General features: G+C 38.9%; 1 protein-coding gene across 1 annotated transcript in view; it reads left to right on the top strand.

The window, feature by feature from the left end:
* LOC149064491 (uncharacterized) overlaps window positions 1-16,940 on the top strand; it is a 117,861-nt gene that overhangs the window by 32,760 nt on the left and 68,161 nt on the right. Inside the window, exons 2-5 of the mRNA XM_089254758.1 lie at window positions 5,622-5,826; window positions 10,607-10,771; window positions 14,128-14,211; window positions 14,314-14,422. Coding sequence (XP_089110884.1) covers window positions 5,754-5,826; window positions 10,607-10,771; window positions 14,128-14,211; window positions 14,314-14,422 — 431 coding nt within the window. The 5' untranslated portion in view covers window positions 5,622-5,753. The remainder of the gene's footprint in view (window positions 1-5,621; window positions 5,827-10,606; window positions 10,772-14,127; window positions 14,212-14,313; window positions 14,423-16,940) is intronic.

Genomic DNA, 16,940 nt, shown 5'->3' on the forward strand with positions numbered 1-16,940 from the left:
CGCTGCCGTCGTGGTGGCTGATGCTCCCTCCAGTAACATAAGCTCGAGGGCAACACCGGACACGCGCACAGGAAACAGACTCCTCACTCCTGAGAAGGGGTGACACTGTATTAAATTGTGCAATGACATTAGGCGACTACTACTACTACTAAACCATACGTGCACCTCGTCCATATTCCTCTGCGGAACTTCTAACTAATTGGTATATTGGTTCTCAATTGGGGGATGTCTGGGACTCTACGGGTACAAGGCGAAATTGTAGACAAAATAAATAAATTGTGTAAAATATAAATTACTTTCAATTTTTTCAAACTTTATTAAGACACAGAAGCATCGCTGCAACATTAGTAGACTGCAGTAGTAATATTGTTTGCGGTTTGATAAAAATTGTACTTGTGGTGAAATCTCTCAATAGAGGAGGATAAAACAATTGTTTTAGTTCTTTTACAGTCCATTAGATTGCTATCGCATCACATTAAATAGTACTGAATATTATGTCCCCCATTGTAACAGAACATTCTCGCTGATAGATGGCTGTAGTTTCTGCTGCTAAACGTAGGGGTCCATGACAGACATCAGGATTTAGGGAAGAGAGGGTCTCCGACTAAAACTATTTGGGAACCGCTGGGGTTAATAGCAGTGGTCCTCAACCACTGTCGAAACCGCTAAACCAAATCATAAGTAATAATAAGTCTTCTTTCACAAATGTCAGCAAATAGCGAATTAATTTAGCTAACGTTCCCCATTTGTGTGCCTACGAATGTTTTTTTTTAAAATCTGACTAGTCTAGTTGCGAAAAATAACAAACACTTTAGCAGGAAATCTAATCAAACGCTGACAAATTTCTCTGACCTTTAGTTCTAACCCGGAAGTTAAATTTTCTGTAAATAACAACTACTACTATCATGACCCACACATGAACTTCTTTCACAATCCTTGAGAAACACGTATGGTGAACCCTGATACGTACAACTGGGTTTCTGCGTGGTATGTGTTCAGGAGAATCACTGCCATCTATTTTTCAGACCAGAAGTTTACAAATCAGCAAATATTAATGGTCAGTTCATTCGGAAACTGTATCGAGATAATACCTTGCTCTATACGAACTGAATAATTTCAAGCACTCGGCTCGAATCCCATAGAGAATAAGCGTTCCTTTCGATTCTGAAAGCAATATATTCAAGTTCCTTTCACGCAGTCTAAAGCTATTTCAGGTTTTCAACATCCCATGATTTCCTACCATGAAGAAAAAAAAACTCTTGAACTAATGAATAATGAATGAGCTGAAAATATAAAATTCGTTTCCTTTATGTTATCGTCAAAAATCATCGTAACTCCTACAACAATATTCTTTGCCCCAAGTTTACATTTCGGAATCTTGATTATTCATCCATTTTCTTTATACGAATAAGAAAATATAAAGTGTTCAAAAATGACGTTAATAAAGTCCCTATTGATTTCAAATAGGCTCGTTTCAATTTCTTTAATATGCCCTATTTGTTCGCTTTTCATGTTTATAAATGCGATTTCATTTCAGAATAGATGTACGGCGAATTCTTCCATTGCTGGTGACACAGAAGGGCGCCCATTGGAGACGGGGAAATGGGAAGACATTTTCTTCTTAAAAGTGGAAAAATTGGTGAAAAATTTTAAACGAGAAAAAAAAATTTTTCTTTCGAACTAACACTTTAGTGTCCAAAATCATGGGAGTGACAGGTTGATGTGATGTTGGACCACCAATAGCCCAGTGCCGTGGTATGAACTCTACTGTGTCTGTGGAAGTCCCCTGAAAAGTCTTGCCACACATTCTCGATAGTCTGCTGTATTAGCACGAATAGACTTTTCAACCAACTCCCAAATATGCCACACGATGCTCATGTCTAGTGGTATATACTATAGACTCTCGGTAACTCGACACGTGGATAACTCGACTATCCGGATAACTTGACATCAATTATTCTCTTGGTTGGCCCAGTACTAATTTCAATGAAGGGGAAACTCTCTAACTCGACACGTGTTTGGCTTAACTCCGCTTAACTTTTGTCCCTTTACTACGACTGGTTTTTACAATTGCCCGTGTTTTACCATTCTGAGAATTTTTGACGTTGTCCGTGGGTACTTCGATAATCCTTTGTTTTTTTGTTCTATATGATGGGTTCCTTTTTTGCGTTATGGGTGGGGGTGTTCATGTGAAGAATTAATGTTTGAAGCCGGCCTATAATTTTAGTGGCGTTTCCAGGACACGTCCTTCATTCTTTTCATGGTCAAAAGAAGTGCGGGTGAACCCTAAAGTGTGGTGTGATCCCTATTGGATGTTGCTGTTGCGGAGAATGCTTTTGGCGGAACTCGGTTTCACGATTTCTTGGAAAAGGAGCAAAAGAAAAAGAGCTAAAGCCTGGTTAGAAGCTGAATATGTCATTTGGTTATCATTGTGAGCATCGACGGCCGTAAATGCAATGGCTCCACACGAACTTCATGCTTTAACTTTAAAATCAGAAGTTGAAATTTTCAAAAAACTAGAATCGGGAAAAACTCAGAGTGAACTCGCCGAAGAATATCGAGTTGCACGGAACCTATTTCAACATTTGCTAAAAAGGAGGGAAATCTTTTTCAGCATTTGAATCTTCTTATAAACCAAGCAGAAAACGCAGAAGAAATCAGAATTCAGCGATGTAGAGGAAGCAACTCTTTTGTGTGGTTCCAATCTCTCAATCTCACTCAATCCCATTATCAGGACCAACAATTCAAGGAAAGCGAAAGATTTCGCAAAAAATCTCAGTCAGAGAAATTAGAAATTATCCTAAGCATGAAAACATTTTACAGAAAATTACAGACAAAAAATTTGTGAATTTGTGGATGTTAGAACGGATGCATGAATGAATGAACGCCAGGGTCTCTGCCACCAGACTTATCCCGTTGCCGAGATCTCTTTCAGCCCAGCTTCGTGGCAGAGTCTGGAACAAAGTGTGAGTGCACCTAACAGCCTGAGTGTGTAGCTAGTGTTGTGTATGATATTTCAGTGCTGCCATCTATATTTTAAATTGTGAGTGAAGTGTAATGATTGAATATTTGTAACGTTGTAGGCCTGTTGCTCTCTGTGGCGAGACTTTTTAACGGGGAGATCGGCTCGCATTCGCACCTTGAAGTTGGGAACCACAGAAAACCAACTTCAGCCGACCACCACTGTGGGGTTCGAACCCGGATCCTCGCATCACGAGTCCGTCACTATAACCACTCGACCACCACAGCGGCTAGAACGGATGCAAACATTTCTGTTTTAAATGCAGTGGAAATGATTGTGATTCTTCGTGGAACTCAGGCACGAGTGCCACGATTCGGAACTGCTTCCGTAATGTTGGTTTTTGTTGTGAGTCTGGAAAAGATTATTTCTCTAAAGAAAATTAATTAATTAAAATAAAATATTATTTTTCCTGTGAAGATTCCTCCCAGATTAAGTGTGAAGAAAGCATAAATAGCACTATAGGTGATTGTATCGACGATGAATTTGCGAGTATTGACTCTGATCTTGTAACTTCAGGACTTTTAGCAAACGACGATATTCTAGAATCAATTACTCAAAGCAAGTGCTTCATGTTTCGAAGAAATAGAATCACATACAGAAAGTTCAGATGCAAAATTATCTGCACCATCTCTCCATGATGCACTAAAAACTCTAGATGTGATACGTCACTTCCTACACAGTCAGGAAAAAGCCGAACAATCGCGGTATAAACTGAATAGTGTATATAGAAAAAAATTTGTTTTCTCTTCGGAAAGAAAAACAAGCAAATATACTTGATTATTTTGCAGGAGGTAAATTTTTTTATACGTTTTGATTCTATTTTGAAATAACCCCGAATTGAAATGAATGAGAATTAGCATTTTATTTAATACAATTGTAAGAACGTATATAATTATGTACACAAACGATCGGACAAAAATTTAGACTGAAACCCCGCTAACTCGACATCCGCTTAAGTCGACATATTTGTCGATACTTTTGGGGTGTCGAGTTACCGAGAGTCTACTGTATATAGGTGGGTAAATAATTCCTTCAAATTATCTAGAAAGCCTCTCAAACCAGTCATGGGCAATCGTGGCACGGTGACGTGGACGAATCACAATCCTGGTCCTCCAGACCAATCGTGAGAGAGAACCCCACTCTATCTCCTTAGGAAGTATAATAATCTTAGTCCAAGTCCCATTGTTATTAGGATACTCGAATTCTATGAAGGGATGTCAATGTTCACCGTACATCTGAACGGTGAAAATATCAATGACTGGTATTGTACTTCAGCCAGAGGACCCAAACCATGCCACATAAATACTCCCTGCATCGTAACAGAGCGTCATTTCAGCTTGAACAGTATCTTGTTGAAAATGTGGATGCACGGCCAATCCATGCACGAACCCTCCCAAATCAGTACGAAAGTGTGCATCATAAAAATAACGCATCAGAAGTGTGCATCATAAAAATAACATATATGGTATATCATACAAGAAACCACTCACTCTCATGCTGCGCACACTGGCTTAAAACCTCCAACCAATTTTACTTGAACAATTGTAGCAAAAAGTTTTGTTTTTATTCAATAGGTGGAAGCAGGGGTCTCAGATAAATTATGTTTCGCACATGATAAATGGTAATTAATTAGAAAGGTTAGGAAATTTTCCTCCTATATTATTTTTTTTCGCCGGTTCGGAAATCATTTTTCTCGTTTATGACAATTCGATAAACTATTCACTTAGCCTTATCGGTCCGCAAGTAGAAAAATGTTGAAAATCACTCCGCTTAGTCATTCTACCCAATTTTTAACTGGCTACCAATGCCGAATTTCGTTTTATGTTGACCTCCTAGACGCGTCTCTTGTAATTTTCTCGATGAATGTGGATGTTGTTTGACGCAGTGTCGTTTGTTAGCACGAGCGATTATGAAGCAGACGTTTCCAGCCACTGCGTTGTCCATGGTGAGGGTGATGGATGTGATTTTCTCATCACGGCGTACTCTTGACAAAGTGGAGAGAGAAATGCCACAATTTTTTTCACTTTCCTTATTCGTACACATTTTAAACCTTGCTAGCGTCACTTGGAAATTTGCACGCCACTATCCCATGGCTTTTGATACTCCAGAGTACAATCTGGAGAGATTGGTATCAATGAATAAGTTTTATATTCAAAAAACAAGAAATTTTCCATTTTTTAGACTGAAATCATTTTAACTATGTTGACCCCCACAACTTCGAACCATCATTTTGCCCCTTCCCAAAGTAAGGGGGGGGGGGTCCCTGCTAGTAAGTGCGATCACTAGTATCCGAGCTGCGTGGTGGTGAGATGCTCGTCTACCACCGTGAAGATTGCCGTCACGGTCCCTGGTTGAAAGCCGATGGAGGATGTACATAAAATATTTTCCCTAACGAGCTTGAAGTGACCCCCCGATGAATAGCGTCTTCATTTCCAACCCATTTCATTAATGGCATTAAATTGCAATATAGCGATATGGCCAGAATTGGGGTTTGGCGAAGTAATAAGTGATTGCTTCAATTATGATTACAATGTGTTTCAATGCAAAAATGTGTTTATTGAATTGTTGTTCAATGCCTGATCACATAATCATTCTACAGAGTGGATTGTTCGCTTTAAAGAAACATGAAAGCAACCCCGATGGGTGAAATCGTACACCGCAACGGCTTTGTGTCATCGTCATCCGCATCATCTCCGAGGATCAATGATGTCGAGGAACAACACAATTGGTGATGAAGCAGTACACATGCGTATACCTAACAACGAAGATTTACGTACTAACCCAGTTACTCGTTGGGTTTCAAGGTAACGTATGTTTTATTCTCGACCTTTCCCATCGAAGTAACAAATTATAATGAAAACAATTATGACATACACGGTATCATGATCGTTAACTGATTTCATGACCCTACTTGAATGTATATCTCTTATTTTTTTTTCCTATTTTTCATTTATTTCGACTTTTGTGGATCGACTCAGAATACTTATGATCCGGTCTTGTAGTGTGTGATATGTCCAAATCATTTCCATTTCAATTGGTTTTTTTTTTCTTATCTAAGTGATTATTTTCTGCCACATAAGCAAACATATAGCTATACAGAAAATGAGGTTCCGTTGGACATGGTAAAAATACAGAAAATGAGCTATATATGTATATAACCATCCCGGCCATGAAATTAAAAACCTACAACGTTTATTTTTATTGATAAATTAGTTTATTTATTTATTTATATAATATTGTTGGCCCTGGGGCCTATACAAGAGGATGCGATTGAAAATGACAAAGATATTGCTTGATATTGGACAAAAAACTATTGATAGTAGGGGGGGATTAAACAATAGAGCTTGGGAGTTTGTTCCATTCACCAATGGTATGAGAAAAGAAGCTGTATTTAAAGCAGTCAAAAAGTGGAAGCAAAAACTGGTTTTATTTTAAGGGAATGGTCTTCGAGAGATGTAGGATGGTTTGGCTTTTCAACTTTATCTAATAGATGGCGCCACGTTCACTATGCAATTTACTTTAAACGGGAAAAAATATCTAAGATCTGCTCAGGATGACAGCTCAAGTCGTGGACCCGCAGAAATCTTGCTGTCTGCCATAGACCCCTATTTATAGCAGCAGAAAGTACAGCCATCCATCAGCGAGAGTTTTCTAGAAAAATGGAGAACAATTATTATATGTGACGCGATAACAATGCCTGGACTGTCTGAACTACAACTACGTTTCATACTCTTTTATCGAGAAATTTCACCTCAAGTACACTTTTGTCAAATAATAACAATAGTACAACTGCAATCAATCAACGCTACAGCGGTGCTTTTGCACGTTACATTAAAACTTTCCCTTTTCTGTAATTTATTTAAATTATTTATTTTTTTACAACTTACCACTAATTGTTTTTTTATAATTATACAATTGGGCAGTGTAGCTGCAGTAAAAAATCCATGAGCTCCTGAGAGTCCAGGCACCACCCTAGTTGAAAACGACAGCTGTGAACAATGACAATGGCTTGATTAAGCAACCATCTGGCCATTGTCATTGTTAACAGCAATAGTCCTCAAACACTGTATCAGCTTGAAAAGTTCGATCATCTACTCTTGAATAGAAATTTTTGCCGAGACCGTGACACCATCTATGTGGTAAAGTTGTATCTAATTTCACAAACCGGTGTTTTTGAAATTCCAGGTTTGACTGTTAAACGAACTACTTGTTTCATCTTACTACCTATCACTATTCCCAAATTATTTGATGTCAAATTCTCCCTTTTTGGGACACCCTGTACCAGCTTATTCCTTCATCGAAGAGAAAAGAAAAACAATTACACACACATGTTTTCAAATGGAGAAATCGCATTTTACTCTATACAGCACTTAATATTCAATAAAAAATGCAAAACACAAAACCGATTAAGCTTCACCAATAAAAATTAATGTGAATTTTCATTATTAATATTAATGTTCGTAATGGCAACACGAAAGAAGAAAAACCCCCAAACTCATAACAACTAATTTCGCTGCTATAAATTAAGAGAAGATAAAGAAGAGAAATTCCCATTTCCCCTTTTTAATCATCTTGAGAGCTTCTAATTTTTCTTTTAACTACTAAGACAAAATTTAAGTGACAGAATGATTAATTCAATATGTTGGATAGTAGAGTGTTTCTGCGTAACGATTATCTGTTTTCTCGTGCGAAAAAAGAAAATAGATAGGGTATTATACAGAGTGCGTAGGAAAATCTTTTTATCTTGGAATAACTCACGAACGGTTGATCCTAGAAGCATACTTCCAGCTGTAAAAAATATTCAAAGAACGTGTAGACTTCAATTATATGCACGCCACATTGGGCGGGAGGTGTTGTATAGCTAGTTATCAGAATTTAAAAAAAAAAAAAAAACTTTTTATTTAGTCACTCTGTCCAAAAAATCACATGTAAAAATCTGTTGTCCTGTCTACCCTGAGCCCAAAAAGAAAAAAAATTCCATGTTTTTAAGTGTTATGTTCGTTGAGATACTTCGAAAATCGCTAAAAATGAGGAAATAATAGCATATGAAGCATAGAGTGAGCTTATCTGTTAGTTTACGTGGTTCTCTTTTTTTCAGTGTCTTTGAATTCAAATATCTTCGAATATTGTACAAAAACGTTGAATATTTTCTCGTTCATGGGAGGCAAAGCAACTCTCTATTTGGAACTTAGTGGGCAGAGATTAGCCCAATATAAAGTTAATTTTTTCATTCTAATTGCCTAGCTATACAATATCCCCTTACAATATGAACGACGTATCTGCACGTTCTTTGAATACTTTTTTGCAACTGTAAGTATACTTCTAGGATCAACGGTTCTCGAGTTATTCCAGGATATAAGGAATTTTGTCCATGAAAACATATATTTGATTCAAAGAAAGAGACTTTCAGGATATTAATACTGAGATTGCTAGAAGAATTTGTTTTTTTCTACCATGAAACGAACCCTGGCTCTCTTGCAATCCGGGCAAGAGACTACCGGGCCATATACCACTGAGACTTGATCATTTTTTTCCTCGCGTACAGTATCTTTCTCTCTCCCGTTCCTGCCCCCCTTGATGGGGGGCCAATGGTTAAAATTGGCAGCTGTCGAAAGAACCCGGGGTTAGTGTACATTTGTAAAGAAAGATACAGAAAAAGTATCTTTCACTCTACTTTTGACGCCCTATCGCTGAGTTAAGAGAGGCTGCTACTACTACTACTACACCAACTCTGGCCATATCGCTATACTGCAATTTACTGCCATTAACGAGATGGGCTGGAAATGAAGGCGTTGTCTATCGGTGGTCGCCTCAAGTTCGTTAGGGAAAATATCGTAGCTATATCCTTCCTCGGATTCGAACCCAGGACCGTGACAGCAACCTTCACGGTGATAGATGAGCATCTTACCACCATGCCACTAGGGCAACAAGCGCGACTACTGGCTCTACTCAGTGAAACACGCTAATGTGCGCGTTAAGAAGTTCCTTGGAATTGAACTTCTTTACTAATGTTTCTAATTGTCGCCATCTATGTTCTTGGGACTATACTAACAATAAATGAGTCAAATGAAGGAAATATAGAATTTGTGGGTCTCTTAATTCGCTGTGATGAGGATTTTTCGAAGGGAGCGACGGACTTGCATTTACTCGTCGGAGCTGCGATATCTCAGAAAACCAACTTCAGTCAGCCACGCCACCAATATGCCCCGTAGAAGGCATATAATATGCCTTCTGCGAGGACCGAAACCGGAACCTCGTGATATCCACACATAACTCCAGTCCTACAAATAACTGGAGGAAAACTTCGTGGCACGCGAATCGTTTCTGTTAATATTCCTTATTTATTTAGATTATCATAGTTGAAAATCAGCCGCATTGTTCAAAAATATTAACTCAATTTCAAGTTTTCCACTTTCAATTTGGAAGGTAGATTGCAGCACCGCTGGAACACATACAAACAGGACACAAGAAAAATCGATGCCAGCACTAAAACTCCCGCAGAACACTAAAAATACGAACTGAGACTGTTAGGTACACATGGACACTTCCGGCACAACGCAATCGATAGCGAATTGCATAAGGCGATAGACAGGAGTTGCGCCTGGTTTGAAAGAAAAAAAGAGGTAAAATGGTATAATTAATTGCCTTTTTATAGGATTACAAACGGCTGTTAAAGCACATTGTTATATTATTACAAAAAAATGATGTACTGTATATATACTGTTAAATTTATTTATTGACGGGATCTGTAGGAAGTGTTGAACACTTCTATTGGTTACTCCACCCATTTGTTCTCTGCCATGAATATTTTACGATAGCCTATTTTTCTTCTATGTAAGGTAAACTCTCTATGAAGGCAGGGTCGCCCTTACCAGACGTAGGGCCTGGTACAAAAACAATAGCGGGACTCCTCAGCCCCGATTTTTTTTCTTCCGAGAGGTGGAAGTTCGAAAATTGGAATCATGAAAATTCGGAATAACTGCGAGAAATAATTCCAGAATTTTGATGAAAATTTGGAATAAATGAAAGAAATACTTCATAAATCAAAGAAACACAATAAGGATTGATAAAATTTTTCAGAATTCCAGAATTTATGAAAGTTCAGAACAAATGAAAGAATCGGTTTCAGAACTGATGAAAATTCAGGAATTTCTTAAAAAAAAAACAATTCTAGGTATGGTGGAGATTCAGAAGTTATGAAAGAAATAATTCCAGAATTAATTTCTTTCTAGATGAAAATGCAGGAAATTCCAAAATTATTCATTTCTAGTTGAAAATGCAGAATTTCAGAATTTTGCAAATTCAGAATTTATGGTAGAAAATATTTTTACCGTAAACGCTGGGCCCCCAAAACGCGGTGCTCGATGCGACCACACCTGTTACATACCAGTAAGGGCACGCATATAAAGGGTTTCTTGATGAAGGGCCCGATTTTTTTCCTCCATGTATATGAACTCAAATTTATCAGAGCCCCTCCTTCAATATTCTATTGTTCTGAAGAAAACGGGAGTGATTCTCTTTGCGAGGTTTCACCGGAATTCGTTCAATTAAAATATCGAGTAATTTATTTGTTTTTCATCGAAGGTTCTCGAAGCGAGAGACTCGACCCATCGTCGACGCCACAGCTGGTTCCAGCCCCTTGCCCTCCTGGACATTTCCCATGCAACACTTCTGATTTCTGCGTAGAGCAAAGGAGGAATTGCGACCACAAGCAAGATTGCCCAGATGGATCTGACGAGTGGCATTGCGGTGAGTTCAGAGAGAGATAGAGTGAGAGAGCATTGATATTCATGTATTCATCCAGTTTCACCCCAGTTTTGTTGCATACATCAAGATTCACACGCGTGCGTACTCTCATACATAAACAACGATTTACACAGGCTCACATACGTACACGCTGTTCGTAATGGTTCTTCTCAATCTCTCGAATTTTCCATTTGGATTGATTTTTAGATTTCGAACCCCAATTGCTAACACATTTTTATGCATTTGTGTGCATTATGTACATTTCTTTCACCCATGCATAAAATTAATCAGTACTTTTTTATGTCCTACCGGCATCTTTTGCACTCAAACCGACTATGTTTTTAATCATGTCAGCAGTTTGTGTGTATCACGGCAGAAGATGGAAATGCGTAAAAAGACAGCGCTTTTGAAGTTATGTCTCTTATTCACTTTCTGATCGTAAAGACAGGGCCGAAGTCAAGCCTGGTCGGCCCATTACGTTCCAAGGTTGATAATAGGCAACTAGTGTAGCTACTTTTCACCATTAGCAATGATCGTCAAATGTTGAGGGCTGGAGGGTATTGCAAGGCTGGTCGAATACTTTCCAGTTTCCAACTGGAGCAGCCGCCTTTCTTCCCGATCTTCCAATCCTTCTGGCCACTCATTGGTGGAAGAACACCAACAATCGCAACACACGTTGGCGTATCATTTCCTTGGAGAGTGTTCTGGAAGTAAACATTTCCCAAGGAACATTGAATCAAGCTGGGTCGTGTAGCCAGATTTATACCGCTGCTGCTTCTTTCAGCATTTGGAAATGCTTCATCAAACAATTTACAAACCACTGGTCGGGATACATATGTCTAAGGCCCTCCTCACACGGGGAAACTAAAATCGAGCTCGAGTTGCTTCAACTTCAGAGTTGAGTTGACTAGAACGAGTCGAGTTGCCCGTTCTCCCTCACACGGCGCTACTAAAAAAATATTCAAAGCCCGGGAAACTGAGTAAAAACAGCACAGTCTATAGTTTTCCTTCTTATCTTCCGGTACTATCTTGTTAACCGGGTTAGGAAAAATCGAAACAAATAAATAAGAAAAATAATTTCTATTATATGTGAAATTGCTACAGAATTTCACAGCTCACAGGTAAATATACAAAATTTCATTATTTAAATTGATACCATTTTGAAATGACAATAAAATGGTAAAAATTAGATAATTTTTTAGTATAATTTCATTTCATTTGGGAAAAAAATCGTCTGTTTTTCCCTCTATAAATGTGCCTTTCAGTACCTATATATGTTGGATTTAATATATTTTTATTGTTCATTAGTTAAAATATTGGCACGCAGAATTTGAAGTAGTTTCAGGAGATGAAACGACGAAAGCTGGTTCCCAGAGGCAAAAAATAAACTATAGGCAAAACTAGAGACAAACAACACATGAATTGTTGTTTATGTTTCAGGGAATGATTATCCCCGAATACTCGCACACACAGATGTGCGTGTACGTGACCTAGATTACAGACATTCCAAGCAAGGGGGAAAATCAGGGACCATCCCTATGGAACACGTGCTTGTTTAGGTACATGTAAAAGTAGACAGTATTTTGAAATTTTCTGCAGGTTCTTACCCAGGGCCGTCTTAAGAGCAACATGGGGGGCTCCCAGCCATGTATTTTTTTTTCTGAGAACCTACTTGGCAAATTCATTTGGTTATTCCTGAAATTTTTTACCAGATATAATTTTTGTGCTGCTTCATCTTCTTTTGAAATCGCCCCCGCGGGGGAGTGCCCGGGTGGGCCCATGCGTTTACCACGGACCTGCCATCTAGGGGATCAGGGGGCTATTGCCCCCCGGCTTTCAAAAATACACTATAAATAGTATATATGCGTACATACAGTGAGTATATGTTCTTTGCCCCCCCCCCCCGAAAAAAGTTGAAATGACAGTCCTGGTTTACCATTTCATTCAGTGGCGTCAGAGCCAGGGGTGCAAGCTCAAGCACCCACGGTAATTTGTGGCATGGATCCGAGCACCCCAGAATTAATTAAGAAATTAAACTTTCCGATATAAAACTAAAGACGAGCACCCACAGTTTCGAAACAATTCCGACGCCCCTGATTTCATTATAATTTCAATATAATATCAGTTTAAATAAAGAAATCGTGTATTTACCTGTGAACTGAAATTCTGAAGAAATTTCATTATATCCTTTCAACTGATAATTTATTATATATATACTCTGGATTGTTTTTCAATATAAGTCCAAACTCGCATGAAGAAAATATGAAGGAATGCCAAAGGCAGTTTCTCTAGTTTCTTCAACAAAAGTTGGCGGTGACTAGCATGTCAGTCGCCAAGTGACCGAGTTGCGTTCGATATTTCGTCGCCATGACGCTAATTTCCTCGTGTGAGGGCGTCTAGAGCGATATACGTACTGGTCTTCGGGAGACGGTTTCTCTTATCAGTTGCCGAACTTTAGTTTCCCCGTGTGAGGAGGGCCTAAGTCGTAGTCAGTGGCTGGATACATAATTATGTCAATGGTGGTCAATGGTGGGATACAACGTGTGATCAATGGTAGAATACATGTGTGTTAGCCGTAGTTAGTGGCGTTTTACATGTTTCACAGTCGCAATCAGTGGTGGGATACATATATCCTAGTTATATATGGGAGGGGGGGGGGAAATACACACATATATATATATATATATATGCTAGTCGTAGTTATAAGGGGGATTCATGCGTCCCAGTCTTAGTCAGTGATGGGCGATAACCGCCCCGGTAGTAGTCAGTGGTTAAATAAACATATCGCGGTCGTAGTCATTGGTTGGATACATAAGCACCATAAATTGTCAAAGGGGTTAAACCTGCGAGCAAGCCTAAGACAAAGAAAACTGAAACCTGGTATTCTATACAAAGGGCGTGGTAATTTTAAGAGCTTCGAAGCGTAGACGTTGGTTGAAATTGTCAGTAGACGATTGAGCAGCCTGCTATGCAGGTCTATTCGTAACCAGATCAGCTAAAGAGTTGAAAATCCATAGAGATATATTCTCGGGAATAAAGGAAGTTTACAAAAAAAAAAAAAAAAAATTAATAAACTGCATTCAGTAGAAAGTGCGTAATAAAACTATCACGCGTTGAAGTGTCACTCATACTTTCAGAAAATATTCTGGAATACTGTATTCTTTTTCCCGCACAATCTCAACAAGAATCATTTGATCGTGAGGAGTAAAGGGTAGTGGGAATAATGGAAAAGAACAATGCCATTAAAAATGGCATGAGATTCTCTATCTTCTAATTTTCTTCTTCCCCCCACTATCCTCGCAATGATCGCCATTTCGGCTATTTCTCTTTGCTTTGACGCTATTTCGTTCGTTCCGCAGAGGATCACAGCAGAAAAGACTTCTGGAATAGGATGTTCCCGAAACGTCCAGACGAAGACAGGGAAAAGAAAATATCCCATTGTGGTGAGCATAATCATTCCACAAAGGAAACTTGCATTGCAATGATTCATATTACGTGCAATATAATATGACGGATCGGACTTATTTTCCTTCTCAATCTTGCAGAACTCAAAGACCCTCCAGAGAGATGTCGTTGCTCAAACGTCAGTTTGTTCTGCGATCACAAAGGATTCACCGAAATCCCAAGGAATCTGCCAAAAGAGCTTTCGGAGTTGTAAGTATCACTTTAATGATTGTCAGTGTTGGACAGTCATTTCGTATATTTGGGTATATATCAAATATACTCAGGCTTTACTCGATCCACCCTAATAGGACGTGTGAGAGTAAGTCCATATTAAATATACGGGGTGACCCATTACTCTACCACTATAATGAGAGGAGGGAATGATAGTACACTTCAAGACAAATAATTTTTGTAGAGTAATCTATGGTCGCAAAGTACTTTAATGTTCAGCGCACGTTAACACGGAATTTTAAACACTGGTACAGAACAAGGTCCTAAATGAGGGGTGGCCAACCCGCGGCACACGTGTCACAAGTGGCACACAACGGTGTTTGAAGTGGCACGCGAACGATTTTCAAATATTAAAGAGATCATATACCGTTTTTCAGTCAAAAAAATTCTCTCCAACTTTTTAAACAACCATTTTCTTATGAATGCGGGCCTTTTAGGCTGCCAAACCTATATTTAGTATGGTAGGCACTGTTAAAATAACAATTATTTGACGATTTTCTATTCAATGCGTTTCTATTCGGTTTTTCATCTTTGGGAATAGCTGCCCGAAGAGGAAAGACAAAGATGGGCGAGATTAAGGGAATAAGCTAGTTGTGGAGTATTGGAATGTGATGATCTGGAACTGGTGACTGGTGATCTGAAACTAGGAGGGACCTACGAGTCCTTAAAAGTCTGCATTATTCGGTAAGACGCAAGCGACCAGATCTTTGGAAGGCCAAGTCAAGGGTGGTCCATGTCCATCACGATAACACGATGGCTCACTGGTCCCTCCTGGTGTCAGATTACCTGTCAAAATATCACACATACACACACAAAAACAGATATTTCTAAACCAACTTATTCCCACGAAATTGCCCAATGTGACGTTTTGCGCCGATAAAGAATTTGCTCAAGGGGCAACAATTCTCAAGTTCCGAAGAGGTGCAGCGACGAAGACGCCGGAGGATGGGGTTAAAAAAAGTCTTGTACAATCCGCATTTACATCTTTGTATGAACAATGGAAAAATGCATTGCAAAATGTAGTTACTTTAAAGGAAACCCCCAAATAAACGTGTTCTACCAGCACTCATTCTTCCGTAATGAAATAAGTTCTGGAACTCTTTGAACGCAGTTGTACGATCTACGAGCATGATTAGAACTTAAGATAAAAACATTGACTGCCTCGCAGCATTTCATCATATGAAGCATATATTTCTTTTTTGAACGAATTGAACTTAACATAAAGCGATTAATTAATGACAACAGAGGGAATTAATATGATAAACATGACCATGGTCTGCAGCAACAGCCATAAAATAGACTGAAACAACAACGACGAGATCTCATCTTTTCTAGGATGGAAATTCTTCTTGCCTCGGTAAATACGAAGCGTAATTACATTTCTGAGGGGAAAAACCAAACAAAAATTAATTAAACGGAAAAAACACCACAGGAAAGCAATTTTTTAGACTACCCGGAAGTGTTGATTGGGTATCTGTAATTGCATGAATGGCACACAAGAGCATGAAACTCTGCTTGACTTTATATATCTGATGTTCGTAAATTAATGTTCACCATTGCATAAGTCAGCTCATATTCATTAGCAAAAACTGAAGTCAGGGTACAATGGTGTAAACAGCATTATTGGCAGGGCCGCAACTAGTGGGAAGCAGGCGGGTCTGGTGACCCTGACTCCAGGAGATCCGGCGGACCCAGAGGATTTGGGAGCGGGAGGGACACATTCACACTTCCGGCACTACTCAATCGGTAGAAAAATTGCCTGTGGTGATAGACCGGAGTCATGCTCGGTTTGAATGAATGAATGAATGGTCTGCTCGTAAAAAAGTTTGTCTATCACTTGGTTCATTCCATCCATCCATTTACAATGAATGCAAGGGGACATGGGTTCGATTCCCGGAGGAGACAAATAAATTTTCTTTTCAAATATTAGTTTCGGCATAACAATCCAGAAAATTCAATTTCTCAATTACATTCAAAGTATACATTGCACACAGCTACCTCACGACATTTGGCCAGTCGTGGCCCAGCATTAGAAGTTCAGCCTCCTAGTGAGCCTATCGGCCTTATTCACCCATACAGTTTAAACTACAATCGCGGGTGAAAGGATTGAAGATCGAAACGGATTGAGGATTTTAACCAATCCGTGTCGATCGCTAATCTTTTAACCTGCGATTGTAGTTTTCAACTCTGTCGGTGAATACGGCCATATACGACGCAACATTTTCATTCTCTCGAGCGGGCCAAAAAGCAAAGAGAAAATTTTTTGGCGTTCTGGACATATATCAGACATCGATTCATAATTGGAATTTTCATGCTTAGAAATGAAGTGGCGGGATGCGTTTTACACTTTGGAGACTGCCACTGTTTCATTCAAATGAGTGGCAATGGTTTATCCTTCGCAACTTTGACAAAAATAATAAGTTGATTGAATAATTTTACACACATTTCTTGCATACGTGTTCCACTTTTTTGCATATGCAAAATCAATATATATTTA

This window comes from Pholcus phalangioides, unplaced genomic scaffold (genome assembly GCF_987345545.1).
Source record: "Pholcus phalangioides strain wild (caught in Gottingen) unplaced genomic scaffold, Ppha-v1.0 ptg000042l_1, whole genome shotgun sequence".
In the NCBI taxonomy this organism is placed as follows: domain Eukaryota; kingdom Metazoa; phylum Arthropoda; class Arachnida; order Araneae; family Pholcidae; genus Pholcus; species Pholcus phalangioides.